Source organism: Xiphophorus couchianus, unplaced genomic scaffold (genome assembly GCF_001444195.1).
Source record: "Xiphophorus couchianus unplaced genomic scaffold, X_couchianus-1.0 Scaffold1000103, whole genome shotgun sequence".
NCBI classification, from domain to species: domain Eukaryota; kingdom Metazoa; phylum Chordata; class Actinopteri; order Cyprinodontiformes; family Poeciliidae; genus Xiphophorus; species Xiphophorus couchianus.
This window is the reverse complement of record NW_020963016.1, coordinates 44,085-67,654: the sequence shown is the minus strand read 5'-3', so window position 1 is coordinate 67,654 and position 23,570 is coordinate 44,085. Positions and strand designations below refer to the sequence as shown.

Sequence of the window (23,570 nt, the reverse complement as noted above, 5' to 3'; positions counted from 1 at the left end):
AACAAAACTAAATGCAATCAAAAACAACCATTAATCATCATAAATGATGTATGTGAGAATGTGGCTGTTCTTATTTTTTTTTTATTTATTTTTTTTTTACCAGTTGTTGATTCTTACATTGTGTGTGAATTGTGAGACAGTTATTTTTTGTTTTTGGGCATGTGCACCGACTGATGGCACCCTTTGAATTTCGTTGTCCTTGTGACAATGACAATAAAGATTTATCTTATCTATCTTATCTTAGCCGTGGCACACACATGGTCATACGCACAGCTTTTTTCACGAGACAGCTGTGATTTAAACACTGCATGAAGACAGGAACGAAAAACATGTGACAATGGTGCCCTCGCATCCCCGGAACTCATGTTTTCTACATTTAAAGCAGTTATAAATAGCAGAGATATCACTCCTCCATTCATATTCATATTACGCTGTCAGCAAAAAACAATCTTTTAAATGGATCGCAGACTGGACTTTTTGTTTTTTACTAAAGGCATAGTATAACCATCATATGTTGATGTTGTCTGAACACAGGCTGATTCTTGCATCATGTTACGACTGGGACTTGTGTGTTAATTTTGATTAATTTATTACATAGCTTTTAATGCATTCACATTTTCTTTCTGTCTTTATAAAGGTCCCCAGCAGGATAACATTCACATGCAGCTTGTGTGCTTGCAAGTAAAAGCTCTCCATTATTCCATTGTTCACATAGCTTTGGATCACCTTGGCTCTCTCTGCCATTTAATGTCAAAGACTTAAATCATAGAAACAGACTAATGGAACATTATTTCAGGTTTAGAAATTATGCTTTTTTAAAAATCTTGATAAACTTGAGCCCAGCACAAATCACATGTTGTCAGACGTCTCCATTTGTCAAAGAATCTTTTTATTTATTTTTTTTAAAGTTATCACCACTTCTGAGATTTTTATTCTCTAACATGCAGTTACACAAACAGCTCTGTGCCATCTACTTGAATCCTAAAGTCCAAGTATATTTACTCCATCCATATTCATGTTAGAGGCAGGAAGTAATGTCAGAAATAATTGTCACAACTCCAGCAATGTCTGGTAAATATATTGCATGTTCTTTGTTTTCAGTAGTGATGAATGTTTCTTCATTCAACTAAAAGAACTTAAATAGATTTAGTTGAATTTTCTAGATTTTTGTCCATCATCTCCACACACACTTAACAGTAGACTCTCAAATCTTAATGTTTACTTAATGTTTTTAATTTTTCTGTCAAGAACATTAAGGGAAAACCTAAAGGACGCAGTTCCTCTTTACTTTGTGTGAGATTAAATGTGTCTGCTATAAACTTCCAAATGGTTTCTTCTAAACTGCAAATCTGAAGTAAATGACTTATTGCCATTAATTCATACACAGTATGGTGCAGGGCAAATCATATCTTTGAAGTAATTAGGATTTATATTCCAGCTGCAAATTTTCATCTGAGAATTCCTCCTAATTGGCATGGTTCTCTCTCTGTCTTATCTGTCCCAGAAACCCTGACAAAGGCCTTCAGTTCCTGATCTCCCGCGGTTTCATCCCAGACACGCCCATCGGCGTAGCCCACTTTCTGCTCCAGAGGAAGGGCCTCAGTCGACAAATGATTGGGGAATTCCTAGGAAACAGCAAGAAGCCGTTCAACAGAGATGTCCTGGAGTGAGTAGCAAACGAGACGGCCTTCGTTATTTTATGAAACGTTTCGTAAACCATCAGATTTTTTCTGGAAAAATCAGGCCTAAGCTTCAAACGTCCAAAGCTGTTTTCATGGGGCAAAATCCTTTACCTTTCAAAATTATATGTAAGGGTGAGACTGTTTTCCCAGTCAAACATCTAAGACATTAAGTGAAATTATGTTGCAGGTGGCCAAATAAGTCTGTCTGATGAGCTTACTGTGAGTTTGCAGGGGTTATTTAGGAAACAGATACAAAATATGTTTGTACAAGACATTGAAAAGTACAACATGTTCAATACCTTTCCAGAAAATCTGCAGATTCACTCCACGTTTGTCAGACATGGAATGAACTGACAGATCTTAGCTGATTAGATGGATTAATACAACCAGCAGCCTCAACCAGCCTACCTTCATGTTGGCTATAATCTTAGAGTTTCAATAACGTGTATTATTTTGTCTGTACACACATACTTACACACTGTGTATATGAGTAAAAACGCCACATATTCAGAAAGTGAATGAATTGTGAAACTCACCAATGCATACAGTAAAGAACTACAACAGGTTTACAAAAATGTGTATGCATGAACACCTCTTCTCTGTATCACTTTAATTAAAGTATTTTTTGGTGTAACCAGTTAAAAGCTTTCATAAAGCTTTATTGGCAGAGCAGACTATTATTCTGAGCTACAGCAAAATACCATCAAGTACTAAAAATCTACAGTGCAAGCACTTCGTTACTTTTCATCAACCTTACATACGTTAATATTTTTTGGAAGCGGTGTTCATTAGTTTAAAAGCATCCTGTCTAATTAGCTGCTCAACAGCTGTTGTGCATTAAGCAGCATGGGTATGCATGCATATTTAACTTTGGTCGGGTTACATTTTAGTGTGCTCTCTATTCACGTTCATGGCTGACTACAGGTTATTCTCCAATAAGATGTAGGTCACTAAAAAGCAATGATTACTCTGCTTTTATGCTGCTGCTTTCCCAGGCTGCTGTCAATCAAACTTAGACCAAATATTCAATTTCAAAGAGGTGTGTGTGTGCATAGTTATAGTGTGACATTCTATGCTGTGCCTCAGCAAGCCACATCTGACTCTTTCTTGATTTCTTGATATCTCTTGCCATCTTAACCAAGACTTTTGCAGATCTTCTGACTTATCCAGAAAAATTTGCAGATCTCCGAAAATCTTATCACTGTAGCCAGTTCACACCTCTTCCCATGGGAATGAAGATTTGCATCAAGACTTTAAAAGTCAGCCAGGATGTGAATTGTTTCGGGAAAGGTCTTCTGGAGTGAATAGAAAAATGCAGAATAAATAATTAAGTTTATCAATCCCCAATTTCTGCAGTGGGGTTGAGGTGCTATTGCCTGTGGAGGACAGTTGTAGCAGGGAATTCAAGACTTTCCAAATTCCTTGCTATTCAGCAATGTTTTAATAGTCTTTGAAGTAAGTCCTGAAACCCATAGGGCAGTCCCAATTCATTCTGACTAAGACATAAGCCACAATGTAATTTAAACTTCGCTAGTGTCCAAAGAGAACATTTTACCACACTAATGGTTCTTAAGCCACTTATATATTTAGATCTGTTTGATTTAGTGTTACTAAATCCAAAAAGATTTCAAAATGCCTTAAAGTATATTAACATATTCTAAGGCTTATATTATACACATAAGCCAGACTTGAGTTTTGAGTCAGCAAGCATGTTGTCATCAGTAGTATTAGTCATTAAAATAAAAAATAAACAAATACGATTCTCAGAAACGCAAATGAACGAACATGACTCACATTATGGTGTAAATGTAATTCCAGGTCAATCACCTCATTGTGGTTGTAACTCACCCACTGCCTTAACTCCTACCTTTTATTCGTCTCTGATTTTTGTATAAACTCCCTAAGTTTTAAAAAAAATAAATTGTATCTATTTTAATCTTACTTTGTTACTGACTCAATAATTTTTTTCCCAAAGGAAGCTTCTCTACCAGATAGCTAATGCTAACTCATCTACTTCCCTGAAAAAGTCACTCATGGTTCTCAACAGGAATTATGCTCATAAGGCTTCAGACACCAATTCAGCTAACAGACAGTTTCTCTTCACAACTGACATAAAGATATATAAACACAGGAAGTGCTATTATTGTTGTTTTTTTTAAGAGGCTCTGAAAACAGCAGATGCATGTGAAGAGGGAGGTGATGTTGAACAGTAACATGATAGAAGAGTGCAAAGCGTGTGTGAGAGCACTCTCTGTAAAGTGTAGTCACAGGAGAGTGGGTGTGCGATTGTGGTCTAATGTGAAAATCACTCATGGTGATTTATGCACTCTGAATATGTATGTGCATGAAGAAAATTTGTCTGTGTATTTCTCAAACTATAGCAAAAATATTTAAACATCTTAAGTCAATTTAATTTTAATAGTTAAAAGTTGTACACTAAAGACAACTAATTGACATGTTTTGGTTGGACAACTAGAACTTCTTTATCTGACATCTCATTGGCTGCTGAAAGTCATATACGTTTCCTCTTCTTTTACATCTGCTATTATATTTGAACTAACATTTTCTATCAAAATGGACACATTTCAATATCTGTGCCAAGTATTGCATGAGGGTGGCAACTCTACAAATTTATGTGCGTGTTTGCTCTTTAGTTCAGAGCGTGCATGCAGAAGGCGTAGAAGAGGGCCGATGTACTTAGGCTATATACAGCTTGTCATCTGCCATTACATAAATAGAGAGTGACAGCTGAGGGAGAAGGCAGAGAGGTGGTGGAGAGAGGAAGTGAGTCATGAAGAGGCTGACCAGAGAGACTCAGCGCATCCAGAGGAGGATCACATCCAGCTCAGTGTAAACTTAACCTTTGAATGTATTAAAATGCTCTTTTTAAATTGAAAATGCTCCCAGGCGATCACATAGGTCACCTCTTCAACCTCAGAAGAACGGGTATCGGTTATGACTGATGGCTCTGGCTTGCCTTCCAAGGTAGTGGAAATCTGTTCTTAGCTGCCTCAAGACATCAGTATTCATCTAAACGTTGTTGATAAACAAATGTTTCGCCTTATTCTAATGTGCAAGTATAATCCAAATGATGCAAAGAACGAATATAAAGAATACTGAAATCATACACACGTCAGTGTTAGTAAAAGATATCCCATCTAAATTACACAATAGCAATGAACAAACTAGAACTAAACTATACACAAAGAAAACTACAAAAAGGGAAAATATATTAACACTGATTCAGAGGTTAGACTAAAATACATAGAGAACAGAACACAAGGAATACCTGCAAAACTACATCTAATGGGAAAAAATATGTGGCAATATCTTTCTAACACAGAGAAACTGAATGTGGAAAGACCTTTCAGAAATAAACAACAAACACACAAATGAAAACCAAACACCCAAGGATCATAACAAACATGTCACCATATACTGTTTTTGTTGAATAAATTTTGCTCCTTCTTTTGAATCCTTCTCCATCATAGTAAGCAGATGAGAAGTTAGAGAGACCTCATTTTACAACTATATTAGATTTGTCAGCCTGGTTATTACACTTAAGGGTAATTTGGGCGTGCTATTGCAGCATAATTAAGAAAAGATAAGGCAGCTAGAGACAGATAAAGACTTTATGAACTTCCATCTTTGTAGTGAATATCAAAATGGCTGCTGCAAGACTGGATTAATTATTTTTTACCAATCAGCCTGGGAATTCTACAATAATAATCCAAGAGAGAAATAATCTCATGTTTTCTTTGAGAAAACATGAGATCTCATGCTTAATCTCATTGAAGCATTTTCATATTTTTTTTCCTCTGTTATAATTTATTTTAGGTGTTCTGATTCCTTTATTATATTTGTGTAGTGTCGAGGAAGGGGTTTTTTTGTGTTTTTTTTTTTTTTCCTGCAAAATAAACAGCTGCATGAACACCTTCAAAGAATGATGATTCACAGTTTCAATGCTTTGTGTGCAGTAGTGATGTAAAATCTGCTGTTTTACTTTTTCTGCTGGAGCAGCATGTGTCACACTCAAGCACTCAGCTCATTAACTCCCTTTGTTCCTCGTGATCCATACTAACACGGTGTACGTGTGTTTGTGCGTGTGCCGCAGTGTTCTCTGCAGCAGAGCAAACCGTAGGGATCAGAGGCCCAAAACGAGGTTTTGAAGCAGTTTCGCACTTCATTTGTTTCGCCTCAGAAGTCTGCGATGTCAATTATTTTAGACACTATGTTCCTGCTTTCAAAACAGAAACGGTGATGGAAGAAAATAATTTATTTTCAAAAGTGTGAGTAGTTTAACCAGATAAACCATACAAAGCTAAACTAGATAATTTATCAAAATACATTTTGATTGGTCGATACAATCCCAATAAAATTCAATAAGGGTTAAAAGAAATCAAGAAGTATGATAGCTTCTTCAATACTCTGAAGATCAGTTTGCTAGAGAAGTAACAACACTTGATCAGGTTGATTTGCATTTTGCTATGAACTGTTTAAACACATTTTCCTTTTCTTTTTCAAAAAATTTTGCTTCTACCCCATCCTTTACTCTCGATGCCCTCCAGTTGTGTGGTGGATGAGATGGACTTCTCAGGTATGGAGCTGGATGAAGCACTGAGAAAGTTTCAGGCCCACATCCGCGTCCAAGGTGAAGCCCAGAAGGTGGAACGTCTTATTGAGGCCTTCAGGTAAGAGATTTTGTTATCTGTTTTGGAGTTTTTAAAGACTTTTTTTTAAGTTTAGACATCATCTTAGCATGACAGTTCCACTGAAACAATTAAGTTTTAGCTGCTGAAAGCTCGTATAAAAGGGAAACATCCGCAGAAGCATGGCAGTATAACTCTTACTGACAAAGAAAAACAGTAAATAGTGCATTGCATTCTGTTATGTCATGTGGATATTTCTTAGAACTCTCTCTATGCCCATTGTACCATTTTAATCTTTCCAACTGGATGTTTTTGACATCTGCTTTTAGGTTTTATCTGGACTTTAGTTGAAAAGCATCTCATGTTTTACTAATGTGGTTTTTAATCTTTTATTGTAGACGTTTAATCTGGAGGATCTCTGCCTTGGCAAGAAAAAAATTGGATTAAACCTTTTTTCTGTGGAATTTTATCTACATCTTCTCAAAAATCTCGTTCATTTGAATGTCATGTTTTTTTTTTATTTATTTATTTCACATTGGTAAATTATGTCCCTCGATTAAGACCAGCGAGGCCTGCGGATCTTTAGATGTTTTGTGTTCTTTTGTAACCTTCTTGGAGTAATTTTGGGAGATTTGATATATAATTTAGAAATTTTTTTCATCTAAAATTTTAGGCATGATGAAAACCCTTAAATTGGTAAGGGCGAGGCATGACTGCAGTGGGTTTTGTTAGAACCGTAGCGCAAAAAAAAAAAAAAAAATCAATGTGCTTAACAATACTGCTGTGAAGGAAGACCCCAGATATTTGATACAATGTCCTTGTTAAACTGAAAGGCTGAATGTGTGCGATAAAAGGTAAATGATGCCCTTGAGCCAAGATTAACTGAAGTACTTTAAGGTATTAAGTATTATTTTAATATTTAACGGAATCAAGTTGCAAACTAAGTCCGTTCGCTACAGAATCAGTTTGATGGGTTTTATGTTTTATAACGCCATAAAACATGCTTGTATTATGTAAATAATTTGGATATAAATGCTATTCAGCACATTTTTTTCCTCTCCCATTTTAGCCAGCCGGTTGGAAGTTTCTGGTCATGTTTTGGAAAGAGTAACAATCTGCAGTGCAGTCGTGGCACTATGAGTTAGCGCTGTTTGTTGTAACCCCTTTGTAATAACAGCCATCTGCCACAGTTGTCAAGGTGCCCAATGCGGAAAACAAATTGTCATCGTGGGGTGAAAGGTTGGCAGGGGAAATGCTTGGACATCAGGTGCGCCTGCGAGCCATTAAGAGCAAAAAAAAAGGGAGGGGAGTCGCACAAATTGAGAGAGGAAGGGAAAAAGGGGAGGAAAAAAAAGAAAGGGGGAGGATGGTTTATAAATAACTAGTATTGCATAACCGTCACTGTCTCTCTGTGCCTGCTTTCCGTGCTCCGGGGCTTTGAAATGCCTCCACACACACACAGAGAGATACAGAAATCTCCAAAGTAAGTGAAAGGGATTTGAAGCAGCAGCACTAAAGAATGAAGCAGTGAGAGAGGTGGAGTTTGGGGGGCCAAAAAGGCAGCCGACAGCCTCAGTATCTGCTGCGTTAGTAGACTAATGAATGAGCAAATATGAACCTGCTCCTAATACCACAGATTTATTCTGTTCCTGTTTCCAATTCTGGCATTACAGTAAACAATCTGGAGAGGCTAGGTTTGGTGATTTCCTATGTTTGAGCCTCATTATCATAGATAAAGATCATGCAGCGTGGATAATTTTGCCCTCAAAACCTCCCCAGGAAAACATAATGACTTATGTATCTTAGACAGAAATGTGACATTAGGTTAGAAGGCAACTATGAGGGCTAACGATGAGGCCTCACAAATCCATGTTGTGAAAAGCATCATGCAGGACATTTTCGTCTTGGGTTAGTTGTTTTCTTTGCCGACACACTAAAGCATGACAGACTCAAAGCAGCAAAAGTGACAATTTATAGGCAAATATATGGTAAAATATTTTAGTTCCCTATGATTATTATACAAAAAAGCTGTTTTATTTCATATCTCAATAGCAACTGCTGATTTTGAAGCTGTTGAAAAGTTTAATTCCAAATAAGCTATTCTCTGGTCCAGTTAAATCATCTCACTTGAATACAAATGCAAAAATGTATTAGATTAAAATTACATCTAAACTTAACAGCAGACGCCCATATCCTCGCTTGTTTTTCTCCTGGTAAATCTTCATCAATGTTTGTACACAGTAGATGCTGTGTCCTGTAATTTACTAAGATGCATTAAACTGCCATACAAATCCAAGAATTTTGTCAACTGTATCAATTCAGTCTTCTCATATCGATCATTTTAACATGTTAATATGCTTTGATCTAAACCAGTATTTCTCTGAGTTTTTATTTAATAAGTATCACATCACCAATTACAAAGTTTCCAAGTACTTCCATTATGCTAATGAGATTTTAACACTTAGCTGTTTGGAGTTAGACTTTTACAGCTGTTGGGCGTCATAAAAAAAAGAAAAAACATTTAAAAAACAAGAAAAATAATATTCATATCCATTAGCATTGCATGTCTGATGTAAAAACAGCCAAGCTCCATGTTTCAGCAATCAACCAGAAGGCACCCTGAAGTCACAATTCCCCAAGAACAGAATTGTTTTTTAACGTGTGCGTATAAAACATAGTAACAGCTGCAGTAATAAACTGTTTATTTGTACTTCTGGTAGTTTGAGTCTCATTAACGTTTTTACCCTCCTGATTACACACGCAATTGCAGCAGTTAATGTATGTTGACTAATGCTTTCAGCAGCCATCCGTTTTTGAAATTGTTCCATAAAAATGACTATGAAACAATGGGGATGCATTATTTGACTTGTTTTATACATCCCTGATTTGTGTTGTCCTTCAACCAGACAGTTAAATGGTGGCTGTGGTGGAGTAAAAGCATCCAAATTAAATGTGGATGTTATCAGTGCGAATACAAAGAACATTTTTGTACTTTCTAAAGATTGAACTCAAAGCCAGTTTAAACTGTATAAAGAAAAAGGGTAAGACCTAATATTGGCCTTTGAGGTACACCACAACACATTGAGGGTGAAGAAGAGTAGTAGTCACCTATGGACATAGAAAAAAGACTCAAAGACAAATATAATTTTAATAATAGAAGAACTGTTTTTTAAGACTTACAACTTGTTTGAGTTTTGACAAGAGAATCTTGTGACTGATTGTGTCAAATCTAAAAGAACCAAAACAGGAGCACAACCTAAGTACGGTGTTAAAAAAAAGAAAAGATCATTAGACAGTATGAGGCAAGACAGCAGAAGGAAAACAATTTAAATACTGTAGACATAATCATGAAGATAATGAAAAAAATCCTTGTTGAAAACATCAAAGTCATGCAAAGCTTTATTAGCTAGACTCATACAATCAGCCAAAAACTAATTTTCACAGTGAAAAGTCAACTAAAAGTCAAAGGTTCTCCATGTTGTTGGAGAAAGAGCCAAAGAAGGCCAACAATTCATCCATATAAATTCTATTTATAGTCTGAGACTGGTGTCTCTTGCAGTCCAGGCTTTGTGGCTCAAGGACTTGGGTTCCCTTTTATCAGTACATATCCAGGAGTTTTATGTTCTTTTTTTTCTGGAACCTATTTATCATACAGACTAACTCTCGTTTTAAGGCTGTACTTTTTGGGAAACAGTCCTCATTAAGTAAATCCCTTTGCATCACAGAAACCCCTTATTAATCCATCTACCAAGAAATTGAAGACGAATTGTTTTCAGGAGGAGGAAATGTTTAAGAATACTTTATAAGAAAACAGGCATCAATGTTTAACACTGAGCATGATTTTATTTTGTTTTTGTTTTTGCGCTCGGTTTTCTGTTTAGTCCGTGGCTGATGCAAGCACTTGGATCCAGTGGGGATAAAAGTGTTCATGCAGAGAGGCAGTGTTTCAAGCAGAGCCGCCCCAACCTCACCTACTGTGAAATTCATTGCTGCTAAGGGGCAGCTGACGGCTTAAGATGAGCCCACAGGCAAAATTAAAGCCATAACTCTTATTTCGGTATGACACTCTAATGCTCAGCGTGCGTAATAGTTTTCTGGTAGCGTACCGAGAACGGAGGCTTTGGTTTTAAATATTCTTCTACCATTTCATCTTCACTGCTTTTCTTGTCCTTCGTGTTTATTTATTCATCTCTGTGCACGGTACTAGAAAACTGCTCTCATATGAGTATGCAAGTATTTTTGCAATTCTATTTTCTTCCTTTTCTTATCTGGAAATGTCTTTTTCTATTTTTTGCCCACAGCCAGAGGTACTGTATGTGCAACCCTGACGTGGTGCAGCAGTTTCACAACCCAGACACCATCTTCATCCTGGCCTTTGCCATCATCCTCCTCAACACTGACATGTACAGCCCCAACATTAAGCCAGACCGCAAGATGCTGTTGGAGGACTTCATACGTAATCTGCGAGGTAAGGGGCCTGGCATTACACATAAGCTGCTTGTAAAAATAAAAAAAAGCACACCGAGGGAGTTAAATGACAGCAATTAGTCCACATAATCGGTTAAAGCGGGGAGGTGATTGATGATGTGTATGTGTTTAAGCTCAGAAGATAAAGTGTTTTTGAGCTGGATTTTTCATGCTGTGGGAAGGTTCTGAAACAAATTCTGAAAAACAGGAGGCCTTTTTTTTCTTGCTGTTTAATTTTCTGGTTTAGGACTTTTTAAATGAGCTTCGTCACAGAATGGGAATATGGAAAACTGAAGATAGGGAGGTTTTTAGAAAGACTGATCACATAAGTAATCTAGACAGTCTGCCTCTGGAAAAAACGTAGATAAAACTCTTAAATATTTTTGCTTCCTCTGATCTCTTGGCCGCCAAAACTTGATTCAAAAAGAAGAATCTACACAAGGACATTTTGAACTGGCCATGTGTCGATTGAAAGACGCCTTGAGAATGTTGTTTTGTAGAATTCAACAAAATCTGTCAACCAGTAGGAGGCCTCCCTGTCATTGGAAAAAAAATAAATAAACCCTCAATTTGCTGTGTTCTCTCTCTGAGCATATATTAATGAAAAATTGTAATTCAAAGTCCTGTTTTTAGATGAAAGTATAATCTCTATTTTGTTTAGAAATCAGAATTTCAGATTATGGAGGACGAATGAAAAGGCACAGAATTCAATTTGATTGAGTCCCTGTGTGAAATTTTCAGAGTTGTTGATGATTTCAGGAGTCATGTCACACATTGGTGTTGGACCACTGTGTATTCATAAGTCTTGCAGAGACACATAATTTCCCCTCAATTTTAGTCTGCTTGAGAGGCAAGTTGAACTCAAGTCTGAAGTGTCTAATATTTACATAAAATGTGTTTCATCCACCTTATTCTGCCAACAACTCTTCTGTACTGCAGGTTAGGAATTCAGACTTGTCGCTTAGCACAAAGGCATTTAACAGTTCCCTTTTAACATTGAATTCACCAGGCAAAAATGTCATAGGCAGTCATTGAAACTTGATATAGTGCAATATTTATGTAAGTAGAAATACAAATATGATGAATATGGTGAATTTATGCTCTAAGAAAAATAACCAAAAGAGTTTAAAATCTGTTAATGCTGAATTTCCGAATGAATTTGGAAATTCTCTCCATCATTTGGAGGTTTTTCTCCTCCACGTTCTGAGTCAGAATATTTAATAATAAAGAAATATTGGCAAACAGTGTTCTAAATCTGCATTTAAGAGCTTGCTATCAAGTTAAAAATAACAATGACATTCATGAATGACACAAATCACAATGAGCCAGGTGCAGAGTAGGTAGTAAATGACAGAAAACGTCAATCTTATGAGTGAACAGAGCAAGAAGAGCTTTTATTTTGGGGGGGGGGGGTTTGGTGTCCTTCCAATTAGGCAGTGGCTCTGCAATGCCAGAACGGTAGAGGTATCTTATGTTTATTTTGTGTTCAGTTGAAAAGATGTCCATGTGGTCATAATTATGGAGGTGTACAGCCAACACGAACAGATTGTTAAGAGACATTATCAGTCCACGGTTCATAAACATCACTGACTAATAAGTGCATCCTATCACAGTAATATATGCACAGCAGCTGTCAGAGCCGCAGTCTGTAGCTTACACAGCAGCTTGCTTCCACTGCTGATTGCATGCTATACAGATTGTCTAACACCAAAGTCTACGTTTTCAAGTCAAGTATGTAATGTGCATTCAACTCAAGTTGGAGGCTAAAACTTGAGTCACAAGTTTTTATAGGGAAAATTAGCCAGTATTGCAAGGTGTGTAACTAGAGAAACACAACTAGAAATGTCTGTACTGTTTTCTATACCAGAAATTACAAGTTGCATTCAGAATGTGTTAACCAGTAGATGTTACTCTCTAGACATATTCAAGAACAATGTGTGGATCAGGAGGATTTCTCAATGCCTTTGTCCATGTCAGTTTGACATTGTTCTGCAAGTATAATCAATTACTCATTAAATCCTGCCTTTTTATAAGCTTGTGCCCTTAATTTACGCTAATTGCTAGAGTAGTGATACTGCCACAGCAAATAAGCAAGGATAAAGAGTAAAGCAAAATGTAATAAATGTCTTTATTAGTAGTGAAAATATGCATGCCTAAATTTTATTTAAAATTACTGTAATTCAAGGAAGCAGTTTAATTCCCCACAAATTTCTCTGTGTTCTATCATATTTCCTGCTGTGGACTCTTGCTCTGAAAGAAGGCAGTAAATTTGAAAGTAAAAAAAACAGCAGAAGTAAATGTCCAACCTTTTTCAGTTTGCATTCAGTTGAGCCTGCCTGCATAAATTTGAGAGATAAATATAAGGGTTATGCTCCCCCCCCCCACCCTACGAGCTCCACAAATTAACTTAATGTGACACAAACCAAAGAACACCTGTAAATCTTTGCTACGGTATGCAGACAACTCCTCATTCAGTGCATGTTGAGGAAGAGACACGAGCCTCGTGGTTTAGCTCTCCCTCCGCGTAATCAATCAGGGACTGCTGAGGTCGATGCAGAACAACTTCAGTACATTCATCCCGTCTGTTCCTCACAATCAAATTAGCTTGGAAAATCAATTCCAGCATCTTATGCAAATCAAAATATGCCACTCTCTTTTGGCCTCTCTATTCATCTTCTGCTTAAATTTTACCCTCCATCTCTCCATGCATCATCTTATCTAACCTATCAATGCGATGTTGTCTGTTTACTCCGGTGTCTTTTTTTGTTTTGTATTCTGCCTCTCAACCTTTTGTCCCCACTTGTCCTTCTCGCACACTGACAGAAGAACAACTCATTCAGCTACCTGGCTGGGGTGAAATGGGATTAAGCCTCTAAAATCAGCAGTCATGATGAACGGTGGAACCTTTATTAACTCATTTAGCAATAAATTAACTAAGTTTGCAATAATAATCTTCTGAAATTAATCTAGTGTGTCACAGTTGTACAGAATGAGTCCTGTTTGTATCTTGCAAAAATGTCTGCATCTAGTAGTTTGGTGCATACCCTTTTTGCATTTCAATAACTTCTTGCATAAGGAAAATAATAATATTACAAATTTAATCTTTTAATAGAGATGGGCTTAACAGACCTCCATAGCATATGCTTGTCGCTTCTTTTAGCACGGTGTTTTTCCCACATTAGCTGCCTTCCTGTTTCAATTGTTAGCTCAACTCTCTTCAGACTAAGTTGTTTTTGCAAAGAAGCTGTGCAATTATATGATTTAGCTATGCTTTTGTATGCTTGCAAATAGTGTAACCCATTTATTCTTTATTTCATTTTATGTGGCAGAAGCAATTTTGAAATCTGGCATTTTGAAAACAAGAGTTTAACTAACCCTACCCATAACCTTAAAGTTTAACCTAAAAAAGTGCTTCCACTACTTATCAGACACTAACTGTTACTTTGAAATTAATATAACAGATTATGTTTTTGACTGTGTACCATAACATGTAGAGATTGTCAGGTCTGGTGTTGGTCTAGGTGCCAGACAATTTTCTTGATGTTTTACAAACAGAAATAAACTATATCTGGTCACAAGCTGTACTTACAAGAAGTCTATTTCATTTAACATAATGCAGTCCACATTTGACAAGTCTTTCAGGCTGATCTTTGTTAGTCCAGATGTCCAAAAAAGTCTCACTTTGCGGTATCCCCACTTTGTAAAACACAGTAAATAGAGTAAATGTTTTATACTCAAATGGTTAGGAGGTAATTAGGGTGGCAGTGGTAAAGTCTTTACAAATCTTTATTTAGATGACCTTTTAGTGACCTTCTTGACAAATAAAAAGAAGGATGAAGTTTTGTGCCAAGGTTTCATCACTTAAGTTATTCCTTCTGATATTCAAGGGTTTTCTACAGAGTTAAACAGTTGATTTAGTCACGTGTGACGCTCAGTTTCTCTGAGTTCAGAGACAAAGCAGGAAGGACTGGGGAAAAAAGCCAAGAAATAGATAATGTAGGAGCGAAACTGTTTTGTATTAATTTGACACTTGGCACACATTTCCCTGTGGCCATCTCCTTTTCACCCACAACGCCGTAATGTGCTGTGAAGTCTCAGCAGTGGCCCTTCGTGACTCACTGGCATTGCCATCAGTTGTGGCCTGGCGGCTTCATTTTCTTTAGACAAATCCTACCCCATTGAAAAGCCAACGTACCACACAGAGGAACACAGTTGTGTTAATGTAACGGGGAGTGTTTTGAGGGCACACATTAAACCTAATGACATGCAGCTTCACTTCTGTCAAACTACTTTTTTGAGCTGCAGTATGTTCTGGACATCAAATATTCTAAGAGCAAAGTGTTACCTACCAATTAACCTCTTCACAAATTACCCTTAACTATTATTTAAGGAGATAGAAAAAGTTCTTAAAAAGAAAGTATGCTGTTGAATTGAAGAAGATTCACTCAATACTGTATTAATGCAGCTTGTATTTGATTTATTGTTCAAATAAATTGTATCCATTTGCCCATTGCGATCTTAGGTGTCGACGATGGAGCAGACATTCCCAAAGACATGGTGGTGGGGATTTACGAAAGAATACAACTGAGAGAGCTCCGCTCAAACGAAGACCACGTCACCTACGTCTCCAAAGTTGAGCAGTCCATAGTAGGGATGAAAACGGTAAGGATGCAAAGTTTAAATATTTTCCGACAAACTTTTGGCCAGAGAAGTAAATCGAGGTTTGCTGGAACGTTCTCTGCGCTAATCAACCCAGTCATTATTCATGCCCTTATCACAATCACTTACCACATTTATTACTCATTAAATGTCTCATCTACAGCTCATTCATTAACACAAGTCATTACTTCATCTAGATACGTCATTAGCCGTTGCTATCATTGGACCTCTTAAATGGTTGAAATTAACACAAGGGTGCTGTTGCTGAGCAGTGGCAACAGCGCCCATATGGGGGATGCAACTGCTCCCTGTGGAGTTCGGCAACATTAATAAATGTTACGGAACTCAGATTTTTGTAACAAACCCAACTTCATTTTATTTATTGCAAATGATGGGTTTAGATTTACAATAATGCAATTATAAGACATAACCAGCTTTAAGAAAAGAAAAATTACGTTTTCCTAATTGGCACAGCTGACAGTTTTTATGCAGGTCTGGGTTTAGTCAGTTAGCTTAAGGAGAAAAGCATTTGAAATCTGAAGAAAAGACTCAGAAGTAGTACAGGAACAGTTTCAGAGGTTTTATTTTTTTAGACAGAAGAAGTCAGATGAAGATACAACGACAAGAACGTTTTGCTTTTTAATTTAATGATTTTACCATTTTCGCTGGAAATCATTGTTTCTGGGTTTTACTGATTATCACCGAGCATCAAAAAAACAAATTCGGATTTTGTTTGAATTTTAGGTGGAAAGCAGATATCCCGCATCTTTATTTAAAAATTACACTAAGTGTTAGATATCTAATAGTGCCAAAGAAACCAGCTATTAGAAAACAATAGTGGTGTCATCTATCTGGGTTTGAGATGTTCATAGGGGTTTCATGGTCCTGTGGTTCTGATCAATTTAGTAAGTCCATTACTAAGCCCCTGAAATGTCACGTTAGTTAAAAATATGTGAAACTAATGGCACACCATCAACTTCATCCCCTTTTTTTTATTATTATTTTCTCTTTTTCATCCATTTTATGTAATCACAAAAAGATGAACGAAGATATAAATTCTTGCTTTAATTAGTCTCAAGATTTAATGTCAAGAAATTCCCAACTTTCCAAGTGACACTGAAACACTGACTTTAAATAATTGCACATGCCCTCTTAGCTTGTGCCGTTTCAGTCTCTCAGTGATAGATGAGTAGCTATGAGATTATAGAAGGAGTGCTGTCATACCCAAACAATGATGGATTGTCCTGACAGGAAGTGAACGTTCTCGCCAATGGGAGCAGTCTTCCATAAAAAGAGGGAGACTTTGATAAAGTTTTCCCCTTCTTTAGCACAGTTATACCATCCTCCAATGTCCAATTTATATCTTTCATAGCTGCCTTGTAAAACATTTGTGAAATATAACAGTGTTTGGATCTAAGCCATGAGTCATAATCTGGTTAAACTTGGAGAGACACGTAAAGCTCAAAAGAGTAATAGCAAGAATTTAAGAAAACAAAATTTACAGTCTATAAGCTTTTCCTGATCTCGTTTGTTTTGTGCAAGAGTCTAGCACTATAAACATAGACATTTAATTACAAGGAAGTGTTGAAAAGCATTGTTTTGGTTTGTAATTTTGAGGTTTGAGCTCTCCCTGTCGGGTTAACAGTTTGTCAAGCATCTCTGTATTCAGCCAGAAGTAACCCTGGAAGCGGTCACTGCAAGTGCAGCGGCCAGATGAGCCTAAAATGTCCAAACTGCAGTCTTGCCTGAAGGATATTATCAGCCTGCACGCTTTTAGCTGTTGCTCCTCATCATCAGTAAAAGTTATGCCAAGGTTCCCCTCTTGACAGTTTAACAGATATTTTCTGCAGCTAAATCTGCAGCTGGACAAACTTTCTGGTTATTATCTAGTTGGCCCAGCAAAACATACCAAATTTATAGTCTGATTCCGCATGCTCTGTATGCTCCCTTGCCATTCTGTGTTAAAGCATTCATTTTTAGTTTTTGCTGCAATTAAATTTTACTTAAGATCTCTGGGCGTTTTTCGAGAGATAAGACCAGTCTTTTCCCACATGCTCCGTTTCTGAGATTACATATCGTGTAGGGTGCATAGGTTCTTAATCTGTTTTGTTGAATCACCCGAAACCCTCTTAAGTCATTTGACAAGACACCCGTTTCACGTCTTCAGGTTCTCTCCGTCCCTCACAGAAGATTAGTGTGCTGCAGTCGACTTTTTGAGGTAACAGACGTCAACAAGGCACAGAAACAGGCGGCGCACCAGAGGGAAGTCTTCCTCTTCAATGATCTCATAGTGGTAAGATTACTGCCCCGGAGTTTTTAGAGTCTTTTTAGATTTAGTGTATTCTGCATCACAGGTTTGTTATAGAGGAGTCCTCCATCACTGTAACCCTCTAAACTTGTATAATGCCAGACCCACCTGGAAGTACTCCAGGTGTACTTACCTGGAGTACTTCCAGGTAATTCTCCTACCATCTGATGGTAGGAGAATTGACATCTCCTACCATCAGATGTCAATTCCTCAAGTTGACATCTGATGGTAGGAGAGAAATTTATTTATTCTAGAATGCCTTTTAAAAAAACAGCTGGAAAAACACACCTTCATCAGGGGTGCTACTAATTGTGCATTGGTGTGTGTGCGGGGGTTTTTTTTTTAGGTTTGTTTTGTCTCTGCCACTTCAACTGACATCCAAGTAAACAATGTTTAGAACCAGTACAAAATATTTTAATCTTTCATCAAACAAGAAGTCTGTTCTTTAGTTGCTTCCTACTACAAAGATTATGTTATTGCACTACTAGGAAAAAGAGTTAAGGCATGAATGAGCAATGAGAACATCTGGAAGGGGGCATTTTGGATATGGGGGGCAAGGTAGTGGTATAGAGTATTCTCAATAAAATAAAAGTCATTAGTGACTCACAGTGTCTTGTTGCTTTCCTTTCTGTCCTCAAAAGCTTGTTCATGCTTCCCCCCCGTAAAAACATTAAAGCTGCTCTTTTCGCTGTGACAGCTGCAATGCACCACCTCCTCTGAAAGCTTCTCAACTGTTATGTTGTTTTATAACTCAGAACTCTTGAGCTGCTTCTTCTAATAATAGATGGTGGCAAATGTGGCGCACCCTCTAAAGAAAAGGTTGGCCTTCTGCAGAGCTGTTACAGAAGCCGATCATAAATTTCCAAGCGATTTAAAGTTTCGTGAAGCATTGAGTGATATTTTTTAATGTTGGGTATAATTAATGTTCTCATTAGGAGACACATGAGGATCATTTATCCAAAGTATCTAACTACGCTAATAATTACGTCAAGTACCGACCAGTTCAGCAAGAAACACTGCAGTAGCGCAGCCATCTTCCCCTCTTTGTGCCACTGAAGCATAAAAGTAACTGGGATCTGCAGGAATGGAGGTCAAAAAGACTATTTAAAGTAGTTGCTGAAACATGTTAGCTGCTAACATCAAATCTGAATTTTGTTTAGCTGAAATTAAAAGTTACAAGCGTTGTATTTTTCCCAGAGAAACATTTTCTAGCAACAGAAAGCAGCGTAGGAATTACCTTGAAAAATCTTCCCAAAGAGGAAAAAAGACAGCCTTTATATTTAATTTGTCTCCTGTTCCAGCAACTGAACATGTCATGAGGTGTTAAAGTGCCAGCGTGATGTATCTGTTTGATACCATTTGCCTGGAAAATTATACCAAACAGTATCATTGTGAAACAGATTTGCCTCATTTTTCTCTATTTGGAAGGTCGGTGAAAAAGCTTCGCAGCATCTCTAATACATTATGATGTAGGTTCGCCACAGAGGTATTTGTCATTCAAATGATGCTCAGCTAGAGACACTTCGAAGGTTAGGGTGAACATTAATATGGGCTGTCTGCCCTTTAAATTAGTTTCAAATGACAAATAGTTTTAAATAGTTTCTAAGCGGCTCATCCCCCGTTTTTTTTTTTTTTTTCTTGCAGATTTTGAAGCTTTGTCCAAAGAAGAAAAGTTCTGCTGCCTATACTTTCTGCAAAGCTTTGGGCCTACTTGGCATGCAGTTCCATCTTTTTGAAAATGAATGTAAGTGACCATTATGTCCTGGCTACTTAAAAATAACTGGGAGAGAGTGGAGTAGAAAATGTAATTTTGTAAATGCATTTGCTTTAGCGTCCAGCAAATAGCTCCATTTAGGTTTGGGGCCATGACATGCAGACCCCTGTTGCATTAAAGGAATACCTTGAGACTCATTTAGCCTAGACACATGAGGATACATGTACCAGTGAAACTCGTTTAAGCATATAATTGTTGCACATGAACAACAAATGCTATATATTTCCTTTCCATTTGCTGGACTTGAAAGGGCATGTTTGCAGTGACCTCCAAGTATACAGCCAGTTTTGATAAGCTATTAAATGTTTTGGAAGGTTTAGATATGCTATCCATGTCTTGTTAATGGCAGTGGAATAAATATAGAATACATTTATCTCTTGATTTAATGATTTGAATAAAAATGCATGTTAAGTCAGAATCAACATAGACCCAGGGAACATTTTGAACTTTGGCAAATAAGAAGTTTTTCAGTTTTTACTTGAAACCGATTGGTTATGTGTGCAGCAACACCTTAGCTTCTCTCCCCCCCCCAACTTTTGAGAGCGAACCGATCTCTTTTGAACTCCACAGACTACCCTCATGGAATCACAATCCTCTCCCCGTACGGCTCAGACAAGAAGCAGGTGCTCCACTTCTGTGCCCAAAGTGCAGAGGAGCTGCTCAAGTTTGTTGAAGACCTAAAGGAATCGATAGCAGAGGTGTCAGAGATGGAGCAGATACGCATTGAGTGTGAGTGTGTTATCACAGAGATAGTTGTTCACTATTAAAATTGAGTAATAACACTCTTTGTTCAACTTGTGCTGGATGAATAAGAAGATTTTTTTTTACCTTATTCACACAACAGTTTCTTTGTTGTTGCTTCTTAAATTGAAAATGATCAGGTTTATAGTCATTTACTTAATCATTTCTTCATACCCTGCAACATTTTCTTAAAATTTTACCAAAGCAGACATTTTTTAGTGAGCAAGACTGTTCTCGTATATTGTTGTAAAAAACATGCAAATCAGAGAAATTGCCTAAATCAATAAATCATTCAATTTATACAAAATTCTTTGGCTGTTAACTAAGCTGGACAGGGTTAGATGCTTCTCAAAGTCTCCAGACAATAGCACAGTTTACCTTGTCTGTACTTTGACACGTATGAAAAGCCTTCACATCAAGAATCTGTCCTGTCAGAGAGCATCAAAGAAAGTATCCCTGCTGGGATTTGAAGCAACGCCTTACCTTTCACAGTGAGGGATGGCCTGCAGCCGAGGGAATAAAGATGAACAAGATGTGAAGACAGCTAGAAGTTAAGAAAAGGGTTATTTATCCCTAGAAACTAGGGGGAAAAACAAAACAAAAGCAATTAATACTTCTTACAAAAAAAGAAACCTGCACAGGCAAACATTCCATTACTCATAACTACATACGCACATTAACTTTGACTGGGCCAGTCCAAAACATGATTATGCATTGATTGATGCTTTATGTGCAATTTCAAGATGAGAATGTGTATAAATGTATACAACATTCTCATGTCCACTATGAAGCCTTTGCAGAACAGCTTCAGTGGATTTTATTCCCTACCTTAAAAGCCAACGTCTCAACTTTGTTGAAGTTAGAGTACATAATCTTGGTTACTAAATATAATCAAAATAATTATGAAGGGAAGGAAAGGCAATAAGAGAGTAAGGGTAGTTGAGTATAAACTCAACTTCAAACAGCCTTTTGAAAGACAGGAGTAAGCTGGTTAATGTTTTCCTTCTTTGACACCACCAGTCAGCTTCATCATTTTTCGAAATTTATCTCACAAGGATGACTGTTTTTCTTCTTTGCAGGGGAGCTAGAAAAGCAGCAAGGAGCCAAGACACATTCAGTTAAGAGCAATGGGACACAGCTAGAGCTGCGCAGCAAACAGGGCTCGCTGTCAGGTGTGTGTTAGAGAGAGTGAACTGCTTTAAAAAAATACAAGTCATCATCAAGAAACACAAGGTAAATTTTCACGTAGGTGACTATCATCAGAAATGATGAAATATCTATTATGAACTTCAGAATTTGTCATTTTTGTTGACTTTATTATATTTCTGGATGCTAACAACGTCCTTAACGTTTGTGCTGTATACGTATGGAATCATGGAGTTATCTTTAGATTGCAGATTAGTATCAGCTTTTATAGAGAGCTCCTCAAAAATTGTCCTCTTGCATGTTTAAGAAGAGAATATTTTCTATCACTGTTTAATCCTAAAAGCTGTGTGAAATTCTGTTGTGATACAAAAATATAAAGAAAACATCTGATCGCGCTAACATTTCCTACACATTTCAAACTGGAATGGAAACTAGCAACTTTGGAACGATCCAGTGAACAATCATGAGAAAATGAAGAGCTTAAATACCGAGGCAGGGGTGGAAATGACAAAGCAGTCCAGAAGGACTAATCAGAGGCAAATGGAAAACAGCTGAGGGATTAGTGCAGCCAAAAAAGAATCAGGAGATGGAAAACAGTTGTGGAAGGAGGCAAACTGGCAGGATGAGGGAAGATCAATGGTAAATGCTGGAGAAGAACTGAGAAACTACAAACCAAGGGGAAAAGAGTGGGAACTAATCAAAGAGCAAAGTCTAAAAGCATGAAGAATAAAATGCATGAATAAATGAAGAAGCTAAATACAAGGAAAAAAACCTGGTTTGGTTGCACTTTAGCAATAATAATGAATATATATATCAAACACGTCAGGATCAAGACAGAGCTATTTTGTAAAAAAAAATAAAATAATAATGCTGCAAAGACAATAAATGAGCTGGAGAAACTTACTACTTGTTATTTTTTTTATTCTTCATATAACCATGAAGAATTGGTTATATGAAGAATAACCAATTATTCTTGATTATTCTAGAATAATTGTGCCTACAGCACAATTTGCAATCAGGTTGCAAATTGTGCTGTAGGCACAGAGCAGGTAGAGGGAGGTTGATTTGTAACTACATCCCAATTGGACCCGTTAACACCGACCCATATTACTCCCCCACTGAGGAAATTTCTCCACTTTAATATTCATAAAATGTTCCCTTTAGTTCTGTCTAAATATTTAACTTTAACTTTTGCTGGAAACAAAGCATGAATCTTGCCATGTTTACATGCTGTTTACTCGCCCGTTTCCCCTCCTTTTCTAGGAAACACAGAGATAGATGAAAGAAGCGGACACAATGCAGTTGAGGTAAGTGCGCTGAGATGGGTCAAAGTTTCCAACGGCAGGTAAGTCAGTGGATTCAGCATTAGGGCAGGATGAGGTAGGAGGAAGCACCAGGACCGATCACGTATTCAGGACTAGAGGCGTCAAGCAGGTGCGACTGAGGAGTGAGTGAGTGAGTGAGTGAGTGTCACTGGGTAAATTGCAGCGGGCATGTGAGGTCACTCAACATTACTTGATAAAAAAACTTCATCTGAGATGGTGATGTGGAAGGGTTATAAAAGTCATAGCAAATATGCGTTCTCTTTGTCCAAAAGTTTTAATTAGATTTACGTACTCTGAAGTGTAGGGCATTTACCACGAAACCCTAATTAACATGAGAATATACAGACGGATAAATTTAACTATTACTTGACCTAGAGTCAGCCCCCCACCTACCCTTTTGCCAGGAACATCTCAGGTGAAACATTTTGTGCAAGGGAAAGAGCAAACCAACTACTGTACCATAAGTGCATGTCCTCAAGGGACCAGGTGACCTTTTTCAGTCCTTTACGTGGCTGTGGAGTGGAAGGTGGGAGTACGAAAGCCCGATACAAGGGCCATCTTGACATTCTGCTGTTTTTTTTCCCCCCGCGCAGCCCTTTGATGATTTTTCAGGCCGTCGATCTTTTTAGTTCCTGCTCCTTACAAAAGTGTGATTTCATTTTTCACATTTGGCCGCATTGCTACTGTTGGCTTCTATTATATTCTATTCTAAAGTCTCTCATTGAGATTTTATGTTGGTCAAACACAAAGTTGCGCATATTAAGAGCAAGGAAAAACATACAAGGTTTTCCATTTTTTAAATAAAAGTCCATGGTTTCC

At 37.3% G+C, this 23,570-nt stretch overlaps 1 protein-coding gene across 2 annotated transcripts in view; it reads left to right on the top strand.

Moving 5' to 3' along the window:
- iqsec3a (IQ motif and Sec7 domain ArfGEF 3a) overlaps positions 1 to 23,570 on the top strand; it is a 93,389-nt gene that overhangs the window by 63,566 nt on the left and 6,253 nt on the right. For both annotated transcript variants that reach the window (XM_028012026.1, XM_028012027.1), the window contains exons 5-13: positions 1,505 to 1,666; positions 6,251 to 6,373; positions 10,633 to 10,799; positions 15,321 to 15,460; positions 17,625 to 17,750; positions 19,410 to 19,509; positions 20,110 to 20,268; positions 21,360 to 21,452; positions 22,690 to 22,733. In XM_028012026.1, the coding sequence (XP_027867827.1) occupies positions 1,505 to 1,666; positions 6,251 to 6,373; positions 10,633 to 10,799; positions 15,321 to 15,460; positions 17,625 to 17,750; positions 19,410 to 19,509; positions 20,110 to 20,268; positions 21,360 to 21,452; positions 22,690 to 22,733 (1,114 nt within the window). The remainder of the gene's footprint in view (positions 1 to 1,504; positions 1,667 to 6,250; positions 6,374 to 10,632; positions 10,800 to 15,320; positions 15,461 to 17,624; positions 17,751 to 19,409; positions 19,510 to 20,109; positions 20,269 to 21,359; positions 21,453 to 22,689; positions 22,734 to 23,570) is intronic.